General features: G+C 45.6%; 1 protein-coding gene across 1 annotated transcript in view; it reads right to left on the reverse strand.

The window, feature by feature from the left end:
• Nucleotides 1-18,192, reverse strand: part of LOC115390434 (GTPase IMAP family member 9-like) — a gene marked incomplete at its 3' end in the record, with an annotated part of 29,442 nt that extends 11,250 nt beyond the window's left edge. Inside the window, exon 1 of the mRNA XM_030094308.1 lies at nt 17,336-18,192. Coding sequence (XP_029950168.1) covers nt 17,336-17,408 — 73 coding nt within the window. The remainder of the gene's footprint in view (nt 1-17,335) is intronic.
• Nucleotides 18,193-18,628: the final 436 nt, after the last annotated feature.

Genomic DNA, 18,628 nt, shown 5'->3' on the forward strand with positions numbered 1-18,628 from the left:
AACCTACATGCTGGAAGACATATTTGGGCTCACAAAGTCTTTGTCTGACCAATTGCAAGCCCCAGACTTGGATTTGGCATCTGCCATCGATTTGGTCTGAGCACTGATGGATACACTCAAAGACGAACGCAGTGCTGAAACATGTACCCAACTCTGGCAGTGTGCAAGTGACATGTGTGAGAGACTTGGCATTTACAATAACATGCAGCACAAACAGAAGAGGAAAATAATTCAACCACGCCAATTGCAGGAATTTCATATTCAGGGCCACACAAGAAAAGACATGCTGGAGAACTCAGAAGACTATGAAATCCACTGCTTTTTTCCTGTAATCGATCGATTAATCAGTGAGCTGAACAGGCGCTTCTCGGCTGAGAGTTGCCACATTATGAAAGGAGTTGCAGCTACTAATCCTAAACACAAGACCTTCCTGCACAAAGATGTCCTTCTCCCTAAGGCAAAGCACTATGGTGTGTTTGAAGACAACCTTTCAGCAGAACTGCACCAGCTGAAACGTCTAATTGACCAAAAAAAAAACAAAATGGTGTGACTGTCAACAGCACCCATGATATGCTGGAGCTCTGAAGGAGGCTTTTGTTGATGTATGCAAACTTGTGTGCATCTCCATGACACTGCCTGTATCAACAACTGCATGTGAGAGAAGCTTTTCTTGCCTACGATACTTAAAAACCTACCTCAGAAACAAAAGTGGAGATGCCCGGACCAGCAGTCTTGGTGTGCTGGCAATCAACTCAAGAAGAACAAAAGAGATGGATGTCTATACAGTCATTGACCGCTTTGCAACCAGCCACAAGAACAGGAGGATCACTCTCTTTTAAGTGGTGAGTAAACTGTTTGTTTTATATGTAGCAACTTTATATTGTACTGCATAAACATGATGATGTCCTAACTTTTGCAGGAAATCACATCTGATTGTGGAGCATTAGAAGTGAGAGGACAGCGGTGGAAGAGTGGGCAAGAGAGCAGTCAGTGTTGGTAAGAGAAACATTTCAACCCCAAGTGTGGTTTTCTCTATTATTCAGCAAAATGTCTAACCTATAAACCCATATATGTTCCAGAAAATCACAACTGTGAACAATACAACAAAGAATAGACTGGACTGGGGAGTGGAGTGGTGGCCAAAGATGAAGGTGCAAGGGCGCGGATGATACGGTAGGAGCTGGAGCGCCACTGGGGAAGGACTCATGGACATATGGGCAAAGAGCAATCACAGTATGTTTGTGAAAAATACAAATAAATAGCTTGTAACCGCAGTTTTAATCAGTTTTTTATTGACCATTGAAATAAGAACTTTATTTTTTGAAAATGGGTACAAGAACCCCGATCGCAAACTTGTGCCCCCCCAACCAGTAACCGTGCCCCCCTGTTGCCCCCTCAATTATAAATTCCTGGAGCCGCCACTGGCTCAGCTGGGTTAAACCCACTTTCTCTCCTCCTTCTTGCGACACCTGCGCTGGTGGGCGGGACGGAGGAGTGACTGCGCCGCTCTGCGCCTGTTCATGAATATAGCAAAATCTGCTGGACACGCCCCGTTGACTTCTTGCGCCGACAGCCCGCCTAGACCGCGCATAGACCGGGCGCAGTCTACCAATGTAGAGCCCTAGGTGTGAATGTGAGTGTGTGTGGCTGTGTGTGCGTTGGTCCTGTGATGGAGACTTTTGAATAATTATATAGTATTCTTCATATCATGTTTATCTAGTATTCATTATAATATGTTATTTAGTCTTTTTCATATTATTCATGTCTCTGTTTAGGTACAGTGTGTTTGTGTAAACAGGTGTGGAAAAAGATATATTATGTGTGACAAAAAACCAAGTCTGCCTGTCTCTTTTACTTTTTCAATAGCAAGAGCCACCTGCATCTCTGCCTCTCTTTTTCTTTTTTCACAAACGGCACCCAATTGGCAAGCAGTGTAAAAAATATGTTGGAAAGTACCTGGCATGCGTGTGAGATGTATGGAGAGTTTGAAGGTCCTGATAAGGAGGACTGGGATGGGGTCAAGGACCGGGCACCATTAAGAAAAAAGGAAAAAGGGAACCAACAGGTTGGCAGCTGTGCCAAGATGTGTGCAGTCATGTCACGTGTCATGCAGTCAAGTAGACAGCAGTGCCTCCAGAAACGGCATCAAAGGGGCAGGGGTGAGGGTGTGTCTTTGCGCCAGTCTCAGATGGTCGAGCTGGCTGCCGGGAGCTTTAGAAATAAAGTTCTCTCCTTGCATTCTGACTCCGACTCCGTGTCTGTTTTTCCGAGGAGAACCAAGAGCGGATATAATTGAAGATTTTCTGGAAAATATGGTTCGTGGGTTTTTTACATTGCAGCTGGCCTCGGACATTTTTTAAATAAAATTCACTACAAGACCTGCTCTCCTGCTCTCGTCCAAAAAGAACGAGGACTACTGACTCCAGTGGTCCCATGAACATGAACAGGTTAAGAGTAGGGATGCACGATATTGGATTTTTGCCGATATCCGATATGTTGATATATCGAAACCCCCTTTTGGCCGATACCGATAATCACAAGGTTTTTTTTTTTTTTCACTGTAAAGAAAGCCAAGTCTCTCCTGTACTGGAATTTACATGTTACTCTTATTGTGACAGTCTTTTTGTTTAAGAAACACACATAAAACAAGACAAAAAACATTTGATTTTACCATAAATAAGAAATGTCTTATTTTTTCAAACTCAAGACATTCAGTGTTGAAATACAGAAACATAATTTCTTTAGACAGGAACGTCTAGGAGCATAAGTATTTATTTTTCTGACAACTTTTTACTTTTACTCCCTACATTTTTGAATCCGAATATTGGTACTTTCTACTCTTTACATTTTCCCAAAAAGCTCGTTACTTCTTTAAATATACGCAATGCTTCCATAACGCCTGCAAACATTTTAACAGGCGTTCAGGCGCCCCCCCCCCTCCCCATACACACACATACATTCACACTGCACTCCAGCTGAGCGCCAAAAAAAGCACACACAGCCGCGACGCTTTTAGTGATGGAACACGGTCCATTCCTCATTATTTGCCATATTGAACTCGGCCGAATTATCAGAAAAATCATGAGGAAAAGGCTGGTATAGGGCACAAATTGAAATAAGGAGCGCATATTTGGCAAAAATGAAAGTGAAACTTAAATCGCGTTTTTTTGCCAGTTCGACGTTTCGGCCCGCTGGGCAGTCTTCAGGCGCTGAAAAAAGGCAGAATAAAGTACATTTCCCTTCAACACAAAATTTGCCCTAATAAAGGTAAGTATGAGGCACAATTCGGCGTGACTGAATTTATCCTGTCTTCTGTCTGAGGGTCGGAGATAGAATGAAGTTTGAGTAAGTGTGTGCTCAGAACAAACTGCCTTTTTTCATCTGTTCTGCTCTTGGTGGTGGTGGTGTGTGTGTGTGTGTGTGTGTGTGTGTGTGTGTGTGTGTGTGCGTGCGTGCGTGCGCGTACGTGCGTGTGTGTGTTGGGGGGATCTTGGTAAAGACCTAGTATTTTTAGTTATGCAAAAAAAAAAAAAAAAAAAAATCCCCATCCAGGCTAGGGGCAGGATGCTCATTACAGAGTACTTTTGAATTCATTATTGTATTTTGCGAGTAATGTGATTAGTTATGATTAATCGCTGAAAAATTATGCGATTAATCGCGATTAAGACATTTAATCATTGCCCAGCACTAATTTATTTATTTACTTTTCGCTGTGACGCTGTTTCCGGGCTGTTTCCGGGTACCACTAAAACTTTGAAAGACGCGCATGACATGGCTGCCTTCCCGCCAGTCAGTCACATTTATGCTAGTTTACATTTTACACTTGAACGATTCTGTGGCACGCATTGGCACAAATCATGTCGCAAGCAGTCGAAAACCACTCGTAAAGTGGTGTGAAGTGTGCATAAACCCGTCGGGACTGTGTGCCATGTCGGGAAGAGAATTTTGAAATGTTCAAAATTTTGTTCACGACAAAATATCGCGACTGGGCCGTGAAATATGCGCCAACTGTCAGTGAACGCCTCGTGAACTCGCTGGGACAATGCGGGAGGATGCGTGCCCGCACTGCAACGAATAGTTCACAAAAAGCCCAAGCCAAATTGCACAACCACGTCGTGCCAATTCGGAAAGCACGTAAACTATGAGCAAACTATGCGTGAATGCGTCGTGCCAGTCTGTGACACTGACGGGCGTGCATTCGTGCACATTCCTGAACTATTCATGAATTGGTCGTGATTAGTGCGGGAGCCTGCCGGTTCGGTGACTCCAGATTTACACGCCTTGCCACAACAACATCGTGGCAAAAAGTCGTGCAAGTGTAAAAGGATGGAATGATGGAATGAGTGGAGTCTGGTGTGGTTCTGCTTGGTTGGAACGAAAACCTGCAGCCACTCGGCCTTTTCTGCCACGAGTTTGACCCCCCTGATGTAGAGAGAAGGGGCTCTCCACTGTGTGTTGTGTAACTCAGGTTAACCCTTTAAGCTCAGACCGGCCCGCCGATAATTAGGGACCGAGGCCCGGATAATTAGGGACCGAGCCCCGGAGGGCAAGGTGGCCGCAGGCCACCTTGCCCGCCCGTAGGGCAAGGTCTCTATTGTTTTTCGTTCGTTTGTCGTTCTCGTTCTCCTCTATTATTATACTAACGCCCAAATAAACGCCAATTTGACCCCCTAAACATGCACGAAAACTCACCAAATTTGGCACACACATCCGGAACGGCGAAAAATTCGATAAAATGGAAAAAAAACCAGCATCTGCTCTCTAGCGCCACCTAGATCCCGAAAAACGTCTAAAACAGACGCTACGGTCCGCAGGAATGTCGTAGAGAGATCAAACCAACGTTGACGCGTTCGTCTCATCAAGATCTACATTTCACGCGCTCACACGCCTGACCTAAATCCAACAGGAAGTCCGCTATTTCCCTTTCAAACTAAAATTTTGATCAAAATCACTCCTCACGAAAAAATTATCTCCTCCGAGACCGTTTGTCGCACAGACATAAGAGTGACACGACGTGAAAGCGGACAAATTTCTCTACAAAAGTTGTGAACAACTTTGTCAAAAGTCTGACGGTGTGGATTTTATTAGCGTACAAAGTTGGAAGTCTGAAATCCTGCCTTGCTCCGGCCCTCATCCGTTATAATGGGGAAAAAAGGAAAAAAGTCGCCTTTTTTCAGCACCTCAAACAAGTGGCGACTGCGGCTAAACCGTAACTCCTATCAACAAACCGAGCACATGGAAAGTTCCAGCAGGTTCTCCCGAACAAGATGATGTAACATAAGTGGGGAAAATATTATGATATATGTACGTTTACACAGGTAAGAAAAGGTGTGCGCTCTGCATTTTTTTTGTTCTCAGTTATAATGGAGCCGGATGGGGAAAAATCTCGCGCTTCTCACAAACTGAGGCCTCTACGGTCCAAACTAAACGTCTGACTGCTCTGAAAGACTCACCAACTGAAAGACAACAAATTTTCCTATCAAACGTGATATTTTTTGTTCAGTTTTGCCAAACAGCAAAGGAACAAGGACCAGTTGTTTCCCCAAAAAAGACTTTTATTTTCTCCTCTCTCCACTCTAACTGAAATGGCCATATATGGGCATACAGTGCAGTTACACAGCTGACAGCAGCTGTCAATCAAACTCTGCCACTGATTGCCTTCATTCAGTGACTGTCAAAAGCAGCTGGGAGAAGCTAACAACTCCATGTTAGTGGATGACTGATGCCACCAGCTCCATGTTAATGGATGGAACATGCTAACAACTCAATGTTAGTGGATGGGAGACGCTAACTACTCCATGTTAGTAGATGGGAGATGCTAACTACTCCATGTTAGTGGATGGGAGATGATAACTACTCCATGTTAGTAGATGGGAGATGCTAACTACTCCATGTTAGTGGATGGGAGATGCTAACAGCTCCATGTTAGTGGATGGGAGATGCTAACTACTCCATGTTAGTGGATGGGAGATGCTAACTACTCCATGTAAGTGGATGGCAGACGCTAACTACTCAATGTTAGTGGATGGGACATGCTAAATACTCCATGTTAGTGGATGGGACATGCTAACTACTCCATGTTAGTGGATGGGAGATGCTAACAACTCATTGTTAGTGGATGGGAGATGCTTACTACTCCATGTTAGCGGATGGAAGATGCTAACAATTCCATGTTAGTGGATGGGAGATGCTAACTACTCAATGTTAGTGGATGGGAGATGCTAACTACTCCATGTTAGTGGATGGGAGAAGCTAACAACTCCATGTTAGTGGATGACTGATGCCACCAGCTCCATGTTAATGGATGGAACATGCTAACCACTCAATGTTAGTGGATGGGAGACGCTAACTACTCCATGTTAGTGGATGGGCGATGCTAACTACTCCATTTTAGTGGATGGGAGATGCTAACTACTCCATGTTAGTGGATGGGAGATGCTAACAGCTCCATGTTAGTGGATGGGAGATGCTAACTACTCCATGTTAGTGGATGGGAGATGCTAACAACTCCATGTAAGTGGATGGCAGACGCTAACTACTCAATGTTAGTGGATGGGACATGCTAACTACTCCATGTTAGTGGATGGGACATGCTAACTACTCCATGTTTGTGGATGGGAGATGCTAATTACTCAATGTTCGTGGATGGGAGATGCTAACAACTCCATGTTAGTGGATGGGAGATGCTAACTACTCAATGTTAGTGGATGGGAGATGCTAACAACTCCATGTTAGCGGATGGAAGATGCTAACAATTCCATGTTAGTGGATGGGAGATGCTAACAACTCCATGTTAGTGGATGGGAGATGCTAACAAGTCCATGTTAGTGGATGACAGATGCTAACAGCTACATGTTAGTGAATGGGACATGCTAAAAACTCCATGTCAGTGGATGACAGATGCTAACAGCTCCATGTTAGTGGACTGGGCATGCTAACAACTCCATTTTAGTGGATGACAGATGCTAACAACTCCCATGTTAGTGTATGGACGTCTCAGTCGTGGGCTGGCGCGGAGGCTCGGTCCCGACCAATGCCGCTTGCGGCTTTAATTATACTAACGCCCAAATAAACGCGAATTTGACCCCCTAAACATGCACGAAAACTCACCAAATTTGGCACGCAAATCATGACTGGCGAAAAATTTTATAAAATGGAAAAATTGGCCCCATCTGCTCTCTAGCGCCACCTAGATCCCAAAAAACGTCTAAAACAGTCGCTACGGCCCGCAGGAATGTCGGAGAGAGATCAAACCAACACTCATGCGTTCGTCTCATCAAGATCTACATTTCACGCGCTCACACCCCTGACCTAAATCCAACAGGAAGTCCGCTATTTCCCTTTCAAAGTAAAATTTTGATCAAAATCACTCCTCACGAAAAAATTATCTCCTCCGAGACCATTTGTCGTACACACATAAGAGTCACGCGACGTGAAAGAGGACAAATTTCTCTACAAAAGTTGTGAACAACTTTGTCAAAAGTCTAACGGTGTGGATTTTATTAGCGTTCAAAGTTGGAAGTCTGAAATCCTGCCTTGCTCCGGCCCTCATCCGTTATAATGGGGAAAAAAGGAAAAAAATCGCCTTTTTTCAGCACCTCGAACAAGTGGCGACTGCGGCTAAACCGTGACTGCTATCAACAAACCGAGCACACGTAAAGTTCCAGCAGGTTCTCCTGAACAAGATGATGTAACATAAGTGGGGAAATATGATGATATATGCATGTTGACACAGGTAAGAATTGGGGTGCGCTCTGCATTTTTTTTGCTCTCAGTTATAATGGAGCCGGATGGGGAAAAATCTCGCGCTTCTCACAAACTGAGGCCTCTGGGGTCCAAACTAAAAGTCTCAATGCTCTGAAAGCCTCACCAACTGAAAGACAACTAATTTTCCTATCAAACGTGATATTTTTTGTTCAGTTTTGCCAAACAGGAAAGGTACAAGGAGCAGTTGTTTCGCAGAAGGAAACTGTAATTTTCTCCTCTCTCCACTCTAACTGAAATGACCATATATGGACATGCAGAGCAGTTACACAGCTGACAGCAGCTGTCAATCAAACTCTGACACTCAATGACTTCATTCAGTGACTCAGGAAAGCAGATGGCAAAAGCTAACTACTCCTTGTTAATGGATGGGAGATGCTAACGACTCCATGTTAGTGGATGGAACATGCTAACAACTCCATGTTAGTGGATGACTGAATCCACCAGCTCCATGTTAATGGATGGAACATGCTAAGAACTCCATGTTAGTGGATGGGAGATGCTAACTACTCCATGTTAGTGGATGGGAGATGCGAGCTACTCCATGTTAGTGGATGGGAGATGCTAACTACTCCATGTTAGTGGATGGGAGATGCTAACTACTCCATGTTAGTGGATGGGAGATGCTAACTACTCCATGTTAGTGGATGGGAGATGCTAGCTACTCCATGTTAGTGGATGGGAGATGCTAACTACTCCATGTTAGTGGATGGGAGATGCTAGCTACTCCATGTTAGTGGATGAGAGATGCTAACTACTCCATGTTAGTGGATGGGAGATGCTAACTACTCCATGTTAGTGGATGGGAGATGCTAACTACTCCATGTTAGTGGATGGGAGATGCTAGCTACTCCATGTTAGTGGATGGGAGATGCTAACTCCTGCTTGTTAGTGGATGACAGATGCTAGCTACTCCATGTTAGTGGATGGGAGATGCTAACTACTCCATGTTAGTGGATGGGAGATGCGAGCTACTCCATGTTAGTGGATGGGAGATGCTAACTACTCCATGTTAGTGGATGGGAGATGCTAACTACTCCATGTTAGTGGATGGGAGATGCTAGCTACTCCATGTTAGTGGATGGGAGATGCTAACTACTCCATATTAGTGGATGGGAGATGCTAGCTACTCCATGTTAGTGGATGGGAGATGCTAACTACTCCATGTTAGTGGATGGGAGATGCTAACGACTCCATGTTAGTGGATGGGAGATGCTAACAACTCAATGTCAGTGGATGGGAGATGCTAACAGCTCCATGTTAGCGGATGGGAGATGCTAACAGCTCCATGTTAGTGGATAGTAGATGCTAACAGCTACATGTTAGTGGATGGGAGATACTAACAGCTACATGTTAGTGGATGACAGACGCTAACAGCTACATCTTAGACAAAGGGAGATGCTAACAACTTGCATGTTCCTGGGTGGACGTCTCAGTCGCAGGCCGGCGGGGAGGCTCGGTCCCGACCAATGCCGCTTGCGGCTTTAATTTATTAATTATTTTGCATATTCCACAGACGTACCATGTACCGTTAGAAAGCTGATATTCTCATGAATCCGCTGGTATAAACCACTTTCAGATGTGATTACCACAGCGGGTAATATAAACACATTTGTCCAACATACAGCAAATTAAGTAAACAGCGCAACTCACCTTTGGAGGCTCATAACTGATCACAGACGATCCATAATCCAGATAATCCAGCAAAAACTGCCACAGTACAAGCGTATGCATCCAGGCAAAGCTAGAAAGTATAGCCTTTTGTCCAAAACATGTCTTGAAATAAGCAAATAATCCAGAATTAGACGCGCCACCGCGCGTGCACGCGGCGTGTCTCTCCGCGTGCGCGTCCGATAATAATCCATTTTTTCATCAGATAAAAACATCCAGACGTCTCTCCCTCACTCTGAGGATATCCAATATGGTGACTGATCGGTTTCCGTTGCTTATTCGTCATATTTCAACCAATCAAGTGACTCATCCCGCCCTCCGATGGCTAACCAGCCAACCGCTGCCGAGACTGATGGACCCACGTCATCGGTCGTCATCACTCGTAATCAACGTATTCTGAGCCAATCACATCGGTAGAAACATTTGACTGACAGGGCTGGTAACCAATGAGCTAGCTGAATGGCTGGCTGGCCCGCGAGCGGGGTTTTGTGACTTCTCAGATATCTGCTGAGGGATGCACCTGCTGTCTATCCCTGCTCCTCTCAATATGAGGGCCTTATCCCACACTGAAGCCTGTCTGAAGTGATTTTTTTGAGTACTTTATGAGTTTTTGGAGTGAAAATAATATAAAAACGGGCCAAAAACCAACATATACCATTGTACAGAGGGCATCCAGAGGGTATACAGAGGATGTCCAAAATTGACCCCGCCGGGGCATAGCAGTACAAATACATGTGTGAAACACTCATTTCTTGTAGTACTGCTCTGACATTTTGACCTGAACTATGTAAGACCCCAGGCTTTAGCAAAATTGTGTTTTCAAGCTCGCACAGTGCTTCCAGACTTATTTCCAGGTGTTTTAAGAGGGAAAAAATTCAGGCGAGAATGAAATTCATCCTAATTCAGTGTGCTGCAACATAAATAAATCTGTGGCAGTAGCACCTAGAGTAATTCTGACTGCACTGGGTGAAAATACAGGTTGTCAGCTTTCAAATGAGACCCCAACCATGCATGTACTCCAAACAGTTCAAGAACAGCATTCAGTTTACTTTGGGTACGTCTTTAGTTGAACTTTTAGGCGAAAATGGCCCCGAGCTTAAAGGGTTAAAAATATGTAACCAAAGAAAAAAAAAAAGTTCATTGTGAATTAAAAGAGAGCTCTTTGAATTAATTATATTATTTTTGTTAAAAAGAAAGCTGTTTGAATTACACAGTAAATCATTGCATTTTATGTTAATCGTATTTCATTTTGATACAAAAACAAATTAAAGCAAATGCATTAATGTATAAACATGTACAGTGTTGCACTTATGTAGGCTCCTGTTAAAAAAAAGTTGAAGGGTTAGGTCTATGAGCATGATTTTTGACACTGCAGTTTAGAAGCCAGGTCCATCTAAGTCAATATTCATACATCGTAGAAATGGTTTCTAACTTTGTACTGAAGCGGTCAATAAAAATACTTTTTACTTTTCATAATACTTTTGAGTACATTTCAGGGCCTGTACTTTTTACTTTTACTTGAGTAGATATGTGGACCAGTACTTTCATGTTTACTGAAGTAATTTTTTACACAGATACTTTTACTTCCACTCAAGTAAAGAATTGGGGTACTTTTGCCATCTCTGGCCCCCACATACCTCACTGAACTGCTCACATCACACACCTCTGCCCGGACCGGTCAGGCCACCTGCAGCGTCTGGTCCAGCCCAGGACACGGCTCAAAACGAGGGGGAAGCCACAGCTCCCCGCCTGAGGAACGATCTCCCAGACCACCTGAAGACCCCTCAGATGGTGGACTCTTTTAAAAAAGGAATTAAGACCTTCTTTTTTGAGAGAGGCATACCAATGCTAATGTTGCCTTTACAGTAGGGTGACCATACGTCCTCTTTTCCCCGGACATGTCCACTTTTTACGTCCTGTCCGGGGTGTCCGGGCGGGTTTTTTAAATTCAAGGAAATGTCCGGGGTTCACTGTTTCTCATAGCACGTGAACGTAAATTGACCAGCGCTTTGCACACAGTACTATGAGACTTTGTTGCGGGACGTTAATTACCGAGAGGCGTCTTGTGAGCCGATCTGCGCCACGCGAGCACACACACACACACACACACACACACACACACACACACACACACACACACACACACACACACACACACACACGGAGCAGAGAAGACGGTGCTGTTCAGACCATAGATATCTTATATAACACTAGATACCTCGTCTCCGCTGCCGGCCAATGAAGTTGGACGTCCGCAGAAGTCGGCCATCTTTGTACAGGAATCTGGCTCGCTCATGACATTGTGTTGATGAGACATGAACTGCTTAACAAGCTGTAACTTGCTCAAATTTTTACCGATTTTCAAACGGTTTGGTTTGTAATAAACATCAAATCTCTGTTAATGACATGACATATGTTTGATGAGCATGGCATGCCTTAAATATACATAATAAATATATATCATATCCTGAATATTCATAATATTTTTCAGATTAGGCTCCATGTTCAAATCCATCCATCCATCCATCCATTTTCTACCGCTTATCCGGGGCCGGGTCGCGGGGGCAGCAGTCTCAGCAGGGATGCCCAGACTTCCCTGTCCCCAGACACTTCCTCCAGCTCCTCTGGGAGGATCCCGAGGCGTTCCCAGGCCAGCCGAGAGACATAGTCTCTCCAGCGTGTCCTGGGTCTTCCTCGGGGTCTCCTCCCAGTGGGACATGCCCGGAACACCTCCCTAGGGAGGCGTCCAGGAGGCATCCTAAACAGATGTCCGAGCCACCTCAGCTGGTTCCTCTCGATGTGGAGGAGTAGCGGCTCTACTCCGAGCTCCTCCCTGGTGACTGAGCTCCTCACCCTATCTCTAAGGGAGCGCCCAGCCACCCTACGGAGGAAGCTCATTTCGGCCGCTTGTATCCGGGATCTTGTCCTTTCGGTCATGACCCAAAGCTCATGACCATAGGTGAGGGTGGGAACGTAGATTGACCGGTAAATCGAGAGCTTCGCCTTTCGGCTCAGCTCCTTCTTCACCACGACGGACCGATACAACGACCGCATCACTGCAGCCGCTGCACCGATCCGCCTGTCAATCTCACGCTCCATCCGTCCCCCACTCGTGAACAAGACCCCAAGATACTTGAACTCCTCCACTTGGGCTAGGGTCTCTCCACCAACCTGGAGGGGGCAAGCCACCTTCCTCCGGTCGAGGACCATGGCCTCGGATTTGGAGGTGCTAATCCTCATCCCTGCCGCTTCACACTCGGCTGCGAACCGCCCCAGTGCATGCTGTAGGTCCGGGTTCGATGAAGCCAACAGGACAACATCATCTGCAAAAAGCAGAGATGAAATCCTGTGGTTCCCGAACCGGAACCCCTCCGGCCCCTGGCTGCACCTAGAAATTCTGTCCATGAAGATTATGAACAGAACCGGTGACAAAGGGCAGCCCTGCCGGAGTCCAACATGCACCGGGAACAGGTCCGACTTACTGCCGGCAATGCGGACCAGACTCCTACTCCGGTCATACAAAGACCGGACGGCCCTTAACAAGGGGCCCCGGACTCCATATTCCCGGAGCACCCCCCACAAGACACCACGAGGGACACGGTCGAATGCCTTCTCCAAATCCACAAAACACATGTGGACTGGTTGGGCAAACTCCCACGAACCCTCGAGCACCCTATGGAGGGTATAGAGCTGGTCCACTGTTCCACGGCCAGGACGAAAACCGCATTGTTCCTCCTGGATCCGAGGTTCGACTATCGGTCGGATCCTCCTCTCCAGTACCCTGGAATAGACTTTCCCGGGGAGGCTGAGGAGTGTAATCCCCCTATAGTTGGAGCACACCCTCCGGTCCCCCTTTTTAAACAGGGGGACCACCACCCCGGTCTGCCAATCCAGAGGCACCGTCCCCGACAGCCACGCGATGTTGCAGAGACGTGTCAACCAAGACAGTCCCTGCACATCCAGAGACTTAAGGTACTCAGGCCGAATCTCGTCCACCCCCGGTGCCTTGCCACCGAGGAGCTTGCCAACCACCTCAGTGACTTCAGCTTGGGTGATGGACGAGTCCACCTCTGAGACCTCAGCCTCTGCTTCCTCCACGGAAGACGTGGCGACGGGATTGAGGAGGTCCTCGAAGTATTCCTTCCACCGTCCAACAATATCCCCAGTTGAGGTCAGCAGCTCCCCACCTCCACTGTAAACAGTGTTGGCGGAGACCTGCTTTCCCCTCCTGAGGCGCCGGACGGTTTGCCAGAATTTCTTCGAGGCCGACCGATAGTCCTCCTCCATGGCCTCCCCGAACTCCTCCCAGACCCGAGTTTTTGCCTCCACAACTGCTCGGGCTGCAGTTCGCTTGGCCTGCCGGTACCCGTCAGCTGCTTCGGGAGTCCCATGAGCCAGCAAGGCTCGATAGGACTCCTTCTTCAGCTTGACGGCAGCCCTTACTTCCGGTGTCCACCACCGGGTTCGGGGGTTGCCGCCACGACAGGCACCGGAGACCTTACGACCACAGCTCCGAGCAGCTGCTTCGACAATGGAGGTGGAGAACATGGTCCACTCGGACTCAATGTCCCCAGCCTCCCTCGGGACATGAGAGAAGCTCTCCCGGAGGTGGGAGTTGAAAGCCATGCTGACAGAGGGTTCCGCCAGACGTTCCCAGCAGACCCTCACAACACGTTTGGGTCTGCCAAGTCTGTCCGGTTTCCTCTTCCGCCAGCGAATCCAACTCACCACCAGGTGGTGATCGGTCGACAGCTCTGCCCCTCTCTTCACCCGAGTGTCCAAAACACGCGGCCGGAGGTCAGATGACACGACAACAAAGTCGATCATCGACCTCCGACCTAGGGTGTCCTGGTGCCAAGTGCACTTATGGACACCCCTGTGCTCGAACATGGTGTTCGTTATGGACAAACTGTGACTAGCACAGAAGTCCAATAACAGAACACCACTCGGGTTCAGATCGGGGAGGCCGTGCGATCCAATCACCCCCTTCCAGGTCTCACTGTCGCCGCCCACGTGGGCGTTGAAGTCCCCCAGTAGAACAATGGAGTCCCCAGTCGGAGCACTGTCCAGCACCCCTCCCAGGGACTCCAAGAAGGCCGGGTACTCTGCACTGCTGTTCGGCCCGTAAGCCGAGACAACAGTGAGGCACCTATCCCCGACCCGAAGGCGCAGGGATGCAACCCTCTCGTTCACTGGGGTGAACTCCAACACATGGCGGCTGAGCTGTGGGGCTACAAGCAAACCCACACCAGCCCGCCGCCTCTCACTGCGGGCAACGCCAGAGAAGTGGAGAGTCCAGCCCTTCTCGAGAGGTTGGGTTCCAGAGCCCAGGCTATGTGTGGAGGTGAGCCCGACTATATCTAGCCGGTACCTCTCAACCTCCCTCACAAGCTCGGGCTCCTTCCCCGCCAACGAGGTGACATTCCATGTCCCTAGAGCCAGTCTCTGTGTCCGGGGATCGGGTCGCCGGGCACCCTGCCGTCGGCTGCCACCCAATCCACACTGCACCCGGCCCCTACGGTTCCCTCGGTGGGTGGTGAGCCCACACAGATATATTTATAGCACTTACGAATAATTCAGACAAGCCATACATGTCCATATTTTTAGTTTTGGTGAAAATATTTTAAGACGTGGCAGGACTGTAGTGGAGGCTGAAGACGAACAATTTACCCACCTGAAACTTCAGAAATACTTAAATCTCATGAACCTCATTATATTGAATGTATTATATTATTTTTCATTAATATATAACTTTAAACAGTGACCTTCCACATTATTAAATCTATTGTGAATGTATAATGCCCCATAGATTATTTAAACATGAAATAGTGCACCAGAAAACACATTGTTTAAAAAAAATATTTAATTAGGCTTTGTAAAAATGTATAAAAGGAGCTCATAAAGTCTCAAGTCAAGTAATGGAATTACAGTCACAATATAATTAGGTAAACGAATAAAAGGCAACTGAGTCAATCTCTTGATCAATCAATTTTTATATAACTCAGAGTCACAACAGCAATTGCCTTATAGTGCTTTAAGATGATCCATTCAAAAAAATCAGTGAAATAAGAGAATAAACGTCTGCACAGATCACCAACCTTACATTGTGTTCTACTGAAACTCTGACAGCTTTCCCGTACAAAGATGGCCGACCTCTGCGGACGTCGTGGAGTCTGCCGTGAGGCATCTAGTGTTCTATAAGATATCTATGGTTCAGACAGCGGAGCGCTTCTTGTTGTTCTTCTTCTTCTGTGTTGTTTAACGGCGGATGGCACCATTTCATCAGGCGCATTACCGCCTCCTATCGCTATAAAGTGGGATCGGAGAACAATCTAAATTCTATTTATTAACCCCGCTACAACACTATTTATGAAGAACTGATGAATTCCTTCTCTACTTAATTCGACAGCGGAGCACGGAAAATGCCTCAGCTTAAAGGTGCATTAAGGAGTTTGCGTGTTTTATGCGAAACAGCGCCCCCTGCAGGCCTTGGGCGTAATGCAGCTTAGTGAAAAACTCGTGCCTGTGGCTCGCGTGCACGGAAGAGGGGGACTCCGTCTTCACTCGTTTAGAAGCGCTCAAGTAAGATTGAAGTGTCTTCTCCCTGGTGGAGTCTGTGTGGAGCTGTGGCAGTGCTAGAAGCCAGTCTGTTCTGACTTTCTGGAAGATCCTGCTCAGTTGTTGCTCACTAAGCATCTGGCGGAGTGATGGCGGACAAAATGAAACCTAACCAGCCGGAGCGTGCATTACGTCATTCCTTTCAAATTCTCCCCAAAAAAACTCTGGTGCCGGACCGGCACTGTGACTTTCAAGTGACAGTTTAGCCTGTTAGAGGTACTGGTAATGAATATGTCAGGGCACATTGTACACATCATTAAAATGTGTAACATATTTAAGGTGGAAAATAAGTATTTTTAAGGTTGTAAAACTCCTTAATGCACCTTTAAGAGCACCTTCTCAGATGAACTGCAAAAAAAAAATTGCAACATACCGATGAAAAATAGAATGTAGAAGAGAAGCAGGATGAAGAAAACAAAGATTAAAAGTATATATCTTTTTTGTTTGTTAACTTAGTATTTTGGTGAGACTCTTATGTTCTTCTATCTTATAACAGTTATTAAGAAATATATTGTTGAAGTTGGATTTTCTAACAGAAGAGTTGATATTTAGAACATTATGTAATATTGTAAAGAGTCTAAGAGAGCTATTATTTTGTTACAAGTTTTTACATTTCATTTTATTTTGTTAAAGAAGTTAGTTTCGCATCATTGAAGTATAATAAAGCATGTTCGTCAACCTCCGAGAGGCCCAGAAGCCTATCTGAATTTGTGTCTTTGTGTCTCGAGCAACCCCCCCCCCCTCCTCTTTTTTGAAATTCAAACATGGTCACCCTACTTTACAGTATGCTGTAATGTAATGTATTATTGTTGTTTTTAACCCTGTGCCCATTGTAGCACTTTGAGATTTGACTTCAAATGTAAAGTCCGTTATAAATAAAACTTATTATTATTATTACACTGCCCTGCCCTCACAAGATTCATCAGAGAGAGCGAGAGAGAGTGTCAGAGAGAGAGAGAGAGAGAGAGAGAGAGAGAGAGAGAGACTGTTCATTCTAACATTTGCAGGAAGTGGCCCCTTATTCCCTGGATGGAGCTGCACTGTAAAAAAATAGAAGCACACGCACGCATGCACCACACACACACACATGCACACACACACACACACACACACACACACACACACACACACACGCGCGCAGTCTTGTATTTCTATCCTTGTGGGGACCTTCCATTGACTCCCATTCATGTCTAACTCCTAACCCTAACCCTATAGCTGCTTCCATGTCTTCTTTACCTAAACTTAACCAAAAAAAAAAAAAAAAAAAAAAAAAAAAACTTACCTTCCATGGAATCCTGGATCCGGGAACCTGTGGGGAGAAGAATAGAAGAAAAAGGAAAAAAATAATTATTCATGTTTTGATTACATATTCTTATTTTTGTTACATTTATCTTCCTGTGGGTGAATCCTGCATCTGTGGGACCTGTGGAGAAGAAAAGAAACACATTTAAAATTTAGAATTTTTTTTTTTATTTTTTTTTTTTGGAAGCTATTTGAAAAAAACATTTAATTTTTGAAAGTGAGGGAAGGAAGTTATCCTCATATTTGCAAGCAAGGCCTGTGTGTTTTTTTTCCTCCCTCTACCACTCCATTCCCAGACACAAACCCCACCCCTCCAGTGGGTATGGGAGGGGTGAGAGTAGACTCTGAGCCGCACAGCACTTTAGTCTCACTTTCTCACAGTCTGCTGGAGAGAGCACAGCTCCTGATTTAGGGAAGCCCATCTGAGCTGTTTAGGAGGAGAAAAACCTGTCTTTCTTTTTTCTTTTTTTCTTCAATGCCAAACTGCGCATTTATTTGAATTTCATTGTGTTTGCGTGTTTTGAGCCTGAGGAAGACTGTGTTACAGTCGAAACGTTGCTGTAAATAAACACGCACTTTCCAGTTTTTTCATCACGTTGTGTTGATTTAATTTATTTTATTTCTCTTGTTACTTTGGTTTTATTTTATTTTATTTTATTGTGCCTTGACTTACCTCATCCTTTTTCTTTGGAGTATCTTTGGCGGAGTTCGTGATGGAACAAAAAAATGATGATTGGACCGTGGTTCGCCGCGGGGCTCGCCGCCGCGACCGTGCGCGCCGCCGTGAAGCAGAACCTTACCTGGGGCACCGGGGATGGTCCGGTGGGGATCGCCGGGGTGGAGGCTTCGACCCTGGGATGGCCCGTGCAGTCCCTGTCCCCGGCTGGGGGCAGGAAGCTGATTATTATCAGAAAAATGGACTAACCCTAACCCTAACCCTAAACCCTAACCCTAACCTTGATCCTATGTTGTATACTGCTGTATAGTGAGTTATAAAGCATTGTGATCATGTATTCGTGTTTATAACTACTTATAATGTGTTATAAAGAGGGGCTTCAAGTAAAGTGTTACCAAACTTTTTTGCTAATTTTAATGAAAAATGGTCTTACTATAGCCTCACCACTTTTTATAAGTCAAAATTAAGAAAACTTTTTTTGCTAAATTTCATGAAAAATGGTCTTACTATAGCCTCACCACTTTTTATAAGTCAAAATTAAGAAAACTTTTTTTCCTAATTTTCATGAAAAATGGTCTTACTATAGCCTCACCACTT

The sequence above is a fragment of the Salarias fasciatus genome, chromosome 6 (assembly GCF_902148845.1).
Source record: "Salarias fasciatus chromosome 6, fSalaFa1.1, whole genome shotgun sequence".
Taxonomy (NCBI): Eukaryota; Metazoa; Chordata; class Actinopteri; order Blenniiformes; family Blenniidae; genus Salarias; species Salarias fasciatus.